A 10,704-nucleotide genomic window follows, 5' to 3' on the forward strand; every position below is an offset into this window, starting at 1 on the left:
CAGCCACTTGTAACCACCACAATGGGGTGTAGTGGGGAGATAGTGTCGGAGATATCTTGGTCCAGAACTGTTGAAATTAAAGCTCATAATTATTTGTGACAACCAGAGTAGAGGGTGTCAAATTATTCCATATAAGCAATTTGCATGGTTGTCACTAGAAGCTTGTTGCGTGTTCATATACCATATAAAGCTTCTCGCAACAAGGTGTTTTCCTATTGCCTTTACTATGAATATTGTCAGTGCTTGAATGCACTGTCCGTAAAATTAACCAAATTTAAACAAAAATGATAAAATACAATGTTTGCCTTGCCTTGAAGGTGCTGTTCAGGTTTGAAGTTATTTGCAAACCTTTCAGTTATATATGTGCAAAGCTCAGGTGCCAAAAGTGTTCCAATACATTTTTGTAAGGCTGCCCAATAAAATATCTGCTCGCCCCCCTTAATCATGACAGTGCAGATGCAAAAAACCTGTTTTACTCTCTTAACAAAAGATCCTGTGCAAGTCAGGTTTTGCGAGGGGGTTTACAGAAGCTTGCTGTTGTAGACTCAGATCCAGCACCTGTTGAAACCAATGGAAAGACTCCCATTGACTGCAGTGCGGTTTGGATTGAGCCTGTAGTGTCCTCTTTGGCTCATTTTCAATGGTAAACATGTATTCCATTAGGGGTGGCTATGTTGTCACTATCTCATCCGAAATAATACTAGGATGTGAATAAAGTGTCAGTTCAACTTCTTGGCATCCTCAGGCTTGGAACTGATTGTAAAGTAAGTGCAGGATTTTGAGTCCTATCTCAAGGCCTCAAATTAGTAGGTTCCCTCTGTTCATAGTAATCAAAATGTCCAGCAGTAGTTGTAAATGTCAGGTTTTGAGGGATTATTGGAATGAGAAGTTGGCTTAGCTTGGCTCCTGGCTGACCAACGTACGATACTAGTAACACAGCGTACGATACTAGTAACAAAGAAACAAGAATGTACCATATTGGCCTAAAGCCTGCCAAAAAGCTGGCCAGCTTGGATTTTATTAAAACTGAAAACCAGTGTGGCTGCCACTCTTGGGCTCTTTTCCATTGTTGTAGCATTTTTAGGGAAATGTGCATGTCAGTGTTTATTTTTCAAGTGTAGTATAGAAAGCTGCAGATAGACCCATACATGCAGGGCCTTCTGTTTTGATTTTTTTCCTCAAAACATCCCAGTTGTGACTTTCTGTAGAAGTGGGGTGCAGGGTAAATCGTGAAGTAAAGGGCATTGCTGCCTGTGTTTGGATGTGTAAGGCCTGTCTATGCTTGGCTTATACCTGTTCTTGTATACCACAGTATTCTTGTCAGCAAGTTAAGGAAGTATGGGCTGGATGAATGCACTATAAGGTGGGTAGAAAGCTGGCTAGATTGTCGGGCTCAACGGGTAGTGATCAATGGCTCCATGTCTAGTTGGCAGCCGGTGTCAAGTGGAGTGCCCCAGGGGTCGGTCCTGGGGCCGGTTTTGTTCAATATCTTCATAAATGATCTGGAGGATGGTGTGGATTGCACTCTCAGCAAATTTGCGGATGATACTAAACTGGGAGGAGTGGTAGATACGCTGGAGGGGAGGGATAGGATACAGAAGGACCTAGACAAATTGGAGGTTTGGGCCAAAAGAAATCTGATGAGGTTCAATAAGGATAAGTGCAGGGTCCTACACTTAGGATGGAAGAATCCAATGCACCGCTACAGACTAGGGACCGAATGGCTAGGCAGCAGTTCTGCGGAAAAGGACCTAGGGGTGACAGTGGACGAGAAGCTGGATATGAGTCAGCAGTGTGCCCTTGTTGCCAAGAAGGCCAATGGCATTTTGGGATGTATAAGTAGGGGCATAGCGAGCAGACCGAGGGACGTGATCGTTCCCCTCTATTCGACACTGGTGAGGCCTCATCTGGAGTACTGTGTCCAGTTTTGGGCCCCACACTACAAGAAGGATGTGGATAAATTGGAGAGAGTCCAGCGAAGGGCAACAAAAATGATTAGGGGTCTAGAGCACATGACTTATGAGGAGAGGCTGAGGGAGCTGGGATTGTTTAGTCTGCAGAAGAGAAGAATGAGGGGGGATTTGATAGCTGCTTTCAACTACCTGAAAGGGGGTTCCAAAGAGGATGGCTCTAGACTGTTCTCAATGGTAGCAGATGACAGAACGAGGAGTAATGGTCTCAAGTTGCAATGGGGGAGGTTTAGATTGGATATTAGGAAAAACTTTTTCACTAAGAGGGTGGTGAAACACTGGAATGCGTTACCTAGGGAGGTGGTAGAATCTCCTTCCTTAGAGGTTTTTAAGGTCAGGCTTGACAAAGCCCTGGCTGGGAGGATTTAACTGGGACTTGGTCCTGCTTCGAGCAGGGGGTTGGACTAGATGACCTTCTGGGGTCCCTTCCAACCCTGATATTCTATGATTCTATGATTCTATGTTCTAGTGTGAAGTGGTTTAGATCTGTTTTACGGAGGTGTAACAATGTGACCTTCCTCTTTCCAGTCTGAATTTGGATGATAATACTGCATTTAAATTCAACTACCAAGCTGCTTTTCGGTTGAATGGGCCTGTGCCAGAAAGTGTTATGTTGGCCATTTGCCAAGGAAACTTGCTTTCTAGAAATGTGTCTGAAGGAAAGAGAAGTCAAATAAAGGCAGTCTGAGTGGAGCCTTGGCTAGGAGTATCATTCCCTGGCTTGTCCTGCTGAGTGCTGAAACTAAAGCTTTCGAGCTGGATTCCATTACAGTGGGCTTACGCCGGTGTAACCAATGGAGGATCAGGCCTTCGGTTGTAGCTGGTGAAGCTACGGAGGGCTAATATATTTTCCTGTCCAGGCAGAGATGGGAGGTACTAGAGAAATCCAGACAGTGGTTTAATGAGGGAGATAATGCTAGCTTATCAGACAAGATAATTTTAGTATGTTGGGTTTGTGTATATATCGTACTTCAGTGTTGTTCTCAAAGCAATTTCTCTGCTGTCAGATCTCGTTCCGTTTTTTTCTCCGTATTTGTATACAGCCCATTAGTAATATTTTTTTAAAGGCTTTAGAACCATTTCCCCAATCTGGTGAAGACTTCTTTATTTAAAAACAGTAATCCATTAAAATCCATGCCCTCAAGCTTCCTTTTGTGTAAGTGCCTTCAGAGCACACTTCTTTTTCTTGAGTACGACGGGAGTTTCCCAGTATCTTTCTCATAATAATTAGTAAATACTGAAATGTAAGTAGTTAGCAGTGAAAACCTAATGTATTTTCCTGTGTTGAATATATCCACTGAAGTGCACTGTGTGGTGATCGATCAGACAAGCAGTTGTCACAAAATGACAGTTAAGTGGTTCAGGTTTGAGGTGTAATAACTGGCACACAGTAATGGGTTCCAGGCTAGAACTGTGATATTGTCTCTAGCTTTGCTGAAACTGTTCTCATTAAGTTTCACTTTCAGACACCCATGTTCTCTACATTAGATTTCATGTAAATTGAAGGGTGTCTCTTACTAAATCACTTGGGTAGGTGTCCAGACCAGAACTTGGGTGAGACTGTATTAAGTACTTGAAATATTTCAAAATGTATTACAACTAAATTACGCACTATTACTGTCTAGGTCCTTCTGGTGGTGGATTCCCAGCTGGTGGGTTTGGTCAGAAGTCAGCTCCGTCCCAGAAAGGAGGGAATCAGTGGCAGACAAAGAAACCACAAAATACAGGTACTTCGTGGCAATCCCACGCTCAACCACAGCAAGTTAAATCCAGCACACAGAGTAAACCCAACTATACCGTGAACTTCAGTGTTATTGGAGGCCGAGAAGAGAGAGGTATCCGAGCTCCAGGCTTTGGTAAGTTCTGTTTCCTGGAACTATAGTTATAATGGCGTGTTGCATATGAAGTCCTTGTGATCTCTACAAGCGTGGTTGTGGGGCTTTATGAAAACCAGAAGCTTTGAAAGGTTCTGAAGAACTTATTTTAGTCATGTTAAAGGCTTCATATTTTGTTTTGTTGTTAAATGAGGTCTAATAGCAGTAACATGAGTGGCATTTAAGCAGTTGCATTCAGATAAAGGTCCACTTCTCGGATATCTCTCATTGTCTACCAGCAGTTCCTGATAGATATTAGGATGACATATGCATTGTTGTTATAGCTGTGTTGGTGCCAGTATATTAGTGACACGAAGTGGGTGAGGTAATATCTTTTATTGGACCAACTTCTGTTGTTGAGAGAGACAAGCTTTTTAGCTTACACAGAGCTCTTCAGGTCTGGGAGATGTACACAGAGGCCTGGTTTACATTAGGAAACTAGGTCAGTTATAACTGTCACTCAGGGGTGTGAAAAATCCACACCCCTGAGCAACACAGTTAAACCGTCCTAACCTCTGAGGTAGACAGCGCTAGATCAACGGAAGAATTCTCCCATCAACCTAGCTACCACTTCTCGGGGAGGTGGATTACCTACCCTGATGGAAGAACTCCTCCCATGGGCGTAGGTAGTGTCTTCATTAAGTGTAGAAAAGCCCAGAGTGTCACAGTTAAATACAAGGTGGTAGTTTGTTTAGCGTAAGGAGTTAACACATTTCAAGAGACCATTCAAGGTTAAGTGGCCCTTCAGACATAGAGGGGGAAAGGAGGGAAAAAAACCTATAATCCACTTAACCTTGAATGGTCCCTTGAGATATGTGAAACACCCCTCTGAGCAACATAAAGTTACACCGACAGAAGCGCCGATGTGGACAGAGGTTCTCCCACTGACATAACTACTGCTGCTCGTTGGAGGTGGTTTAATTATGTCTATGGGAGAGCTCTCTCCTGTGGATATAGAGCAGCTACACGAGCTATTTTACATCAGCACACCTGCATCAGTAAGCTCACTAGTGTAGACATGGCCTTAGGGGAAAAACAGTTAAGAGAGTTGGTAGTTTTTCAAAGATATTATTAAAGGTAAAATAGCAAACTATCTCACTGCATAGGAAAGATAGGCAATATGGCAAGAGACCACCCTGGCTTAACCAGGAGATCTTGAATGATCTGAAACTCAAAAAAAAAAAAAAAGTTTCCACTTTTCGTAGGACTAAGTCAAATTACAGAGGATGAATATAAGCAAATAACACAAGTACATAGGGACAAAATTAGAAAGATCAAGGCACAAAAAAAGATCAAACTAGGTAGAGACATAAAACAAGAAAATATTCTACAAATTCATTAGAAGCAAGAAGATGACCCAGGACGCTGAAGGCCCATTACTCAATGAGGGGGAGAAAACAATAATAGAAAATGTGGAAATGGCAGAAGTTGTAAATGATTTTTTTGTTTCGGTTTTCACCAAGAAGATTGGTGGTGATTGGATGTCTAACTTAGTGAATGCCAGTGAAAATGAGGTAGGACCAGAGGCTAAAATAGAGAAGGAATAGGTTAAAAATTACTTAAACAAATAAGGTGTCTTCAAGTCACCAGGGCTTGATGAAATACATGCGAGAATATTCAAGGAGCTGCCTGAGGAGATATCTGAACCATTAGCGATTCTCTTCAAAAAGTCATGGAAGACAGGAGAGATTCCAGAGGACTGGAAAAGGGCAAATATAGTGCCTATCTATAAAAAGGGAAATAAGGACAACCTGGGGAATTACAGGCCAGTCAGCTTAACTTCAGTACCCAGAAAGATAATGGAGCAAATAATTAAGCCATCAGTTTGCCAACACCTATAAGGTGATAAGTAACAGTCAGCATGGATTTGTCAAGAACAAATCGTGACCAACCAACCTGATAGCTTTCTTTGACAGGGTAAAAAGCCTTGTGGATGGGGGGCAAGCAGTAAATGTGGTATATCTTCACTTCAGTAAGGCTTTTGATGCTCAAAAAGAAAAGGAGTACTTATGGCACCTTAGAGACTAACAAATTTATTTGAGCATAAGCTTTCGTGAGCTACAGCTCATAAACTAGGGAAATACAACCTAGATGGAGCTACTATACGGTGGCTGCATAACTGGTTAGAAAACCATTCTCAGAGAGTAATTATCAGGGGTTCACAGTCATGCTGGAAGAGCATAATGAGTGGGGTTCCTCAGGGATTGGTTCTGGGTTCTGTTCTGTTCAATATCTTCATCAGTGATTTAGATAATGGCATAGAGAGTACACTTATAAAGTTTGTGGACGATACCAAGCTGGGAGGGGTTGCAGGTGCTTTGGAGGACAGGACTAAAATTCAAAATGATCTGGACAAACTGGAGAAATGGTCTGAAGTAAATAGGATGAAATTCAATAAGGACAAATGCAAAGTACTACACTTAGGAAGGAACAATCAGTTGCACACATACAAAATGGGAAATGACTGCCTAGGAAGGAGTACTGCGGAAAGGGATCTGGGGGTCATAGTGGACCACAAGCTAAATACGAGTCAACAATGTAACACTGTTGCAAAAAAAGCAAACATCAGTCTGGGATGTGTTATCGGGAGAGTTGTAAACAAGACACGAAAAGTAATTCTTCTGCTCCACTCCGCGCTGATTAGACCTCAACTGGAGTGTTGTGTCCCGTTCTGGGTGCCATATTTCAGGAAAGATGTGGACAAATTGGAGAAAGTCCAGAGAATAGCAACAAAAATGATTAAAGGTCTAGAAAACTTGGCCTATGAGGGAAGATTGCAAAAATTGGGTTTGTTTAGTCTGGAGAAGAGAAGACCAAGAGGGGACATAAGTTTTCAAGTACATAAAAGATTGTTACAAGGAGGAAGGAGAAAAATTGGTTTTGTTAATCTCTGAGGATAAGACAAGAAGCTTGTGGCTTAAATTGCAGCAAGAGCTGTTCAGATTGGACATTAGGCAAAACTTCCTAACTGTCAGGGTGGTTAACCACTGGAATAAATTGCCTAGGGAGGTTGTAGAATCTCCATAACTGGATTTTTAAGAGCAGGTTAGACAAACACCTGTCAGGGATGGTCTAGATAAAGAGTGTAAGGGATTAGACTAGATGAGCTCTCGAGGTCCCTTCCAGTCGTACGATTCTGTGATTCTGCACAACTCTCGACTTGCATAGTAATGCCTCCTCCTGTCTACGCGGCTTTTTTAGCAGCATCATGTGCCACTGCTGGAGTCTTTTCCTGCCGCAGGCAACAGTTCCAGCAGTGGGGAAAGGCTCTTTCAGCAGGGAAAGGCTCTGGCAGCTCCCCACTGCTGGAGCCTTTCTCTGCTTGTGTAGATATACACCTCAGTGATGACATAGCCTGCCCTTTGCGGTGGCATGTGGCTACACACACCCTACGTGCTGCCATCAGTGAAAGTGCAGCATAGACATATACATAGTGTGGTACACTTGTTACCTCTTTCATGATGATGTACCAGTAAGCATTTTTCTTTTCTTTGTTTTAACAGGACAAAAGCCAAAAGTTTCAGAAAATGATTTTGAGGATCTATTATCTAATCAAGGGTTTTCAGCTAAATCTGACAAAAAAGGAACAAAGACAATTGCCGAGATGAGAAAGCAAGAAATGTCTAAAGACATGGACCCCTTAAAATTAAAGGTTTGATATTTAATAATAAAAACAGTGGGTTTGATTCAAATATAAACATAATTCTGTTACTTAGAACTATTGATGGTAGAATGGGGGAGGATACAGTGAAGGATAAAAAAGAAACTGAAGGGGTACAAAATGGTAGAAATTTGTAATAAAATTTTACATGTGTTTCTACCCATGTGCAGAATAACTGAGGAACCTACTGGTCTTAATGCATGAATGTATATCCTAATTGTTTAGCGTAACCAAGATACAGTGGGCAACTGGGGTATCAGTACAGAAGAGAATGATTTGTTCAGGGGAGAGGGTTTGTTCCATATTGGCATGCTTTGAAGTGCAGATGGTGGTAAAACTCCTCTCTAAAGTGTGTGATAAGATAAAAAGGAGCAAAAAGGAAAGGGTAATTTATGCTGTGGATAGTCTGTTACAGACCACCTAATCCAGAATGGGAGGTGGACAAGGTAATTGTAGAACAGATCTAATGTCCATTTCACAAGAAATTATTGTAAAAGGATTTTGAGACTTTGAAAATGACTAGAAAAGCAGCAGGTAAAATCTCATGGACAGGGAAATTGAATATGGGGGGAGAAGAGTGAGAGAGAGCTGGAAAGTTCTGATGAACATAGTTACCAACTCATAGCTGAAAACAAACCCAGATACAAACAAGTAAAATCCTAATGTGTGTGAACTGAAGTTTTACATCTAATATAGGATTTTCTCCCCTAGATAGTACAAGGGCCTGGGTTTCCCATTTCATTAAAGAGCACGTCTTGGTACAAACTTGGCTAGACAAGCACAAATCTCTTTTTGACTAAGGAGAAGATGGGAGGGTGCATTTCTGGTCTGTACCAAGCTGGGAGAACTTGGGTCAAAAGGTTTTCATTGCTATCAGGTCCACTCTTTGGCAGCTAGAGCCTTGTTTTATTACCTTTTCTCCAATAAAGTACAGTTTCACTAGTGCCCTTTCAGTTAAGGGGTTCAGGGCTATGGTGCTGTGATGGATGTGACTGATGATACAAAATTATGTCTTGTGGAGAACAGAAACTACTTGAGAATCGCTTTCTTAGGGCATCTGATGATGCATCCGATGAAGTAAGCTCACGAAAGCTTATGCTCAGATAAATTTGTTAGTCTCTAAGGTGTCACAAGTACTCCTTTTCTTTTTGTGGATACAGACGAACACGGCTGCTACTCTGAAACCTTTCTTAGGGCAGTCATTCATTCTCCTCACGGTGGCTCTCTGTCCCTCTATCAAATATTAAAATTACTCTTTCCAGTCTCCATGGTGGCATCACTCCAAGTGAATTCTGATCAAATTTTGTATTTCTTCCTGGTGTGTTACTTGCAGATAAGGTTAAATGGTAACATTTACTATTTAGTTTTGTAAAACATTGTGAGGATAATATACATAGTTCTGAACAATATTAATAGAAATAATCTCAGGGAGGAATTGGGGAAATCAGCTTATTGATGGAATATTTTAACTCATGTCCATAGGTTGGTTTGAATGCTTTTTTAATGTAAAATACTATAAATAAAAAATAGAGCCTTTTACCTACCATCACCTGGGTTAGTAGGGAAGATGGGAGATATTACATAATGTGTTACAATTTAGAGATACTCACCTTACTGCCATAGGGATTCTATATTGATTGATATAAATATCATTATATAAAATCAACTAAGAAAAGTGCATTGTTAGCCAATTGTAGTTCAGGGGGCAATCTAGTACAGAAAACTTCAATTTACTCAAGCAAACCATATGAGTGTACAAGTCTCAAAACATCTTAAGACCCTTATCTGAAATTTACAAGTGAAACAAGATTTCTAGCATTGGAATGGACAGCCTCTGTTACCATGGGATTAATTAGCGTAACTAAAATGAATATTCTGCCATGGTTACTTTGTTCAGATAACTTCTTGTCATCTATTCTACAATTTTTAAACATAACTTGTTGTTAATTCAGTTCTCTTGGAATGATTCCTGTATAAGAGCCAAATTAACTACATATAAGCATGCTGGTCCTCTGCTAGCAGACTTGATATATCACTGTTGAGTTCCAAGGCTAAGCATGGTGTCCACTCTTTGGAATTTGGATGCATGATTAAGATCGTATTTGCAAAGTGCTCTCAACATTTTTGAAGCCCAAAGTCCAATTGTCTTGTTTTCAGTGACAGGAGAGGAAAGTATCTTCAAGCAAATTGGAAACATCATTTAAGGCAACTGCATTCAATTTGAATTTTTCTAATTTTGTTTCAGATTCTAGATTGGATTGAAGGAAAAGAGAGAAATATAAGAGCATTAATATCCACTCTTCACACTGTGCTCTGGGAAGGGGAGAACAAGTGGAAGCCAGTTGGCATGGCAGACCTCGTTACCCCAGAACAAGTAAAGAAGTACTATAGGAAAGCAGTACTTGTAGTTCATCCAGATAAGGTGAGTGGTTTTCTTGGATATGTTAAAGGCTATTTATCAAACTGGTATTACCAATTAATTCTGCAATACTAAAAGGAAAATCTGCTAAACTTCCTGCTTTTGAACAGAAACACCCATGCAAGCACAGCAAGGCTCGGTGGGGAAGGGTTTTAATATTGGCAGGGACAATAGGCTAGTTTCTGGGTGTTTTTTCAGTCCACCTTTCTGCTGTACGGTTATTGTGTTGAACTCTGGCACTTCAAGGTGGCAGCATCAGACTGTGGAGATAAGGATTCCCTTCAGATACAAAGGTTGAGAAGCACTTTTTCCACCACTCATATTATCATTCACTGCTGGACCCAGCTACATGGGTGCTTGGCCAGCCACATGCTCTGCCTTCCTTCTGTTTGTTTTGTTGTCTTCTGAAGTTAGCACACTAATGAGGCCATGCAGTACAGGATTCTCAAGTCTCACTTGTCATCCATAACACAGTAATGAGGTGTCAGAGCAGCCAGTGCTGAGCCCTGCCCTCACCTGAACTCCTGCACATCTGGGTCCCACTCAGCTCAGTCTGAGGAAAGCCCAGTTACTGGAGCAGAGTTCTGTTAGGTTCTGGACATCTGCCAATCAAAATGCAAATCAGTGGAATCTGTGCTTAATCTCTACTCCTTGAATGGGTCTTGGGGGGGATCCTCCAACTCCTAGGCCTCCCAGAGATTTCAGTGGAGGCAGGGTCCCATATAATCCACAGCAAACTGGATATAAAATCTGTTGAAAGGTCCTGGTAGGAATGATGTG

The 10,704-nt window shown here is 41.4% G+C and overlaps 1 protein-coding gene across 3 annotated transcripts in view; it reads left to right on the forward strand.

Annotated features, from left to right (window-relative positions):
- Positions 1–10,704, forward strand: part of GAK (cyclin G associated kinase) — a 128,951-nt gene that overhangs the window by 116,465 nt on the left and 1,782 nt on the right. For all 3 annotated transcript variants that reach the window (XM_037902267.2, XM_037902269.2, XM_037902268.2), the window contains 3 exons: positions 3,596–3,826; positions 7,348–7,496; positions 9,751–9,927. In XM_037902267.2, coding sequence (XP_037758195.1) covers positions 3,596–3,826; positions 7,348–7,496; positions 9,751–9,927 — 557 coding nt within the window. The remainder of the gene's footprint in view (positions 1–3,595; positions 3,827–7,347; positions 7,497–9,750; positions 9,928–10,704) is intronic.

The sequence above is a fragment of the Chelonia mydas genome, chromosome 5 (assembly GCF_015237465.2).
Source record: "Chelonia mydas isolate rCheMyd1 chromosome 5, rCheMyd1.pri.v2, whole genome shotgun sequence".
In the NCBI taxonomy this organism is placed as follows: Eukaryota; Metazoa; Chordata; order Testudines; family Cheloniidae; genus Chelonia; species Chelonia mydas.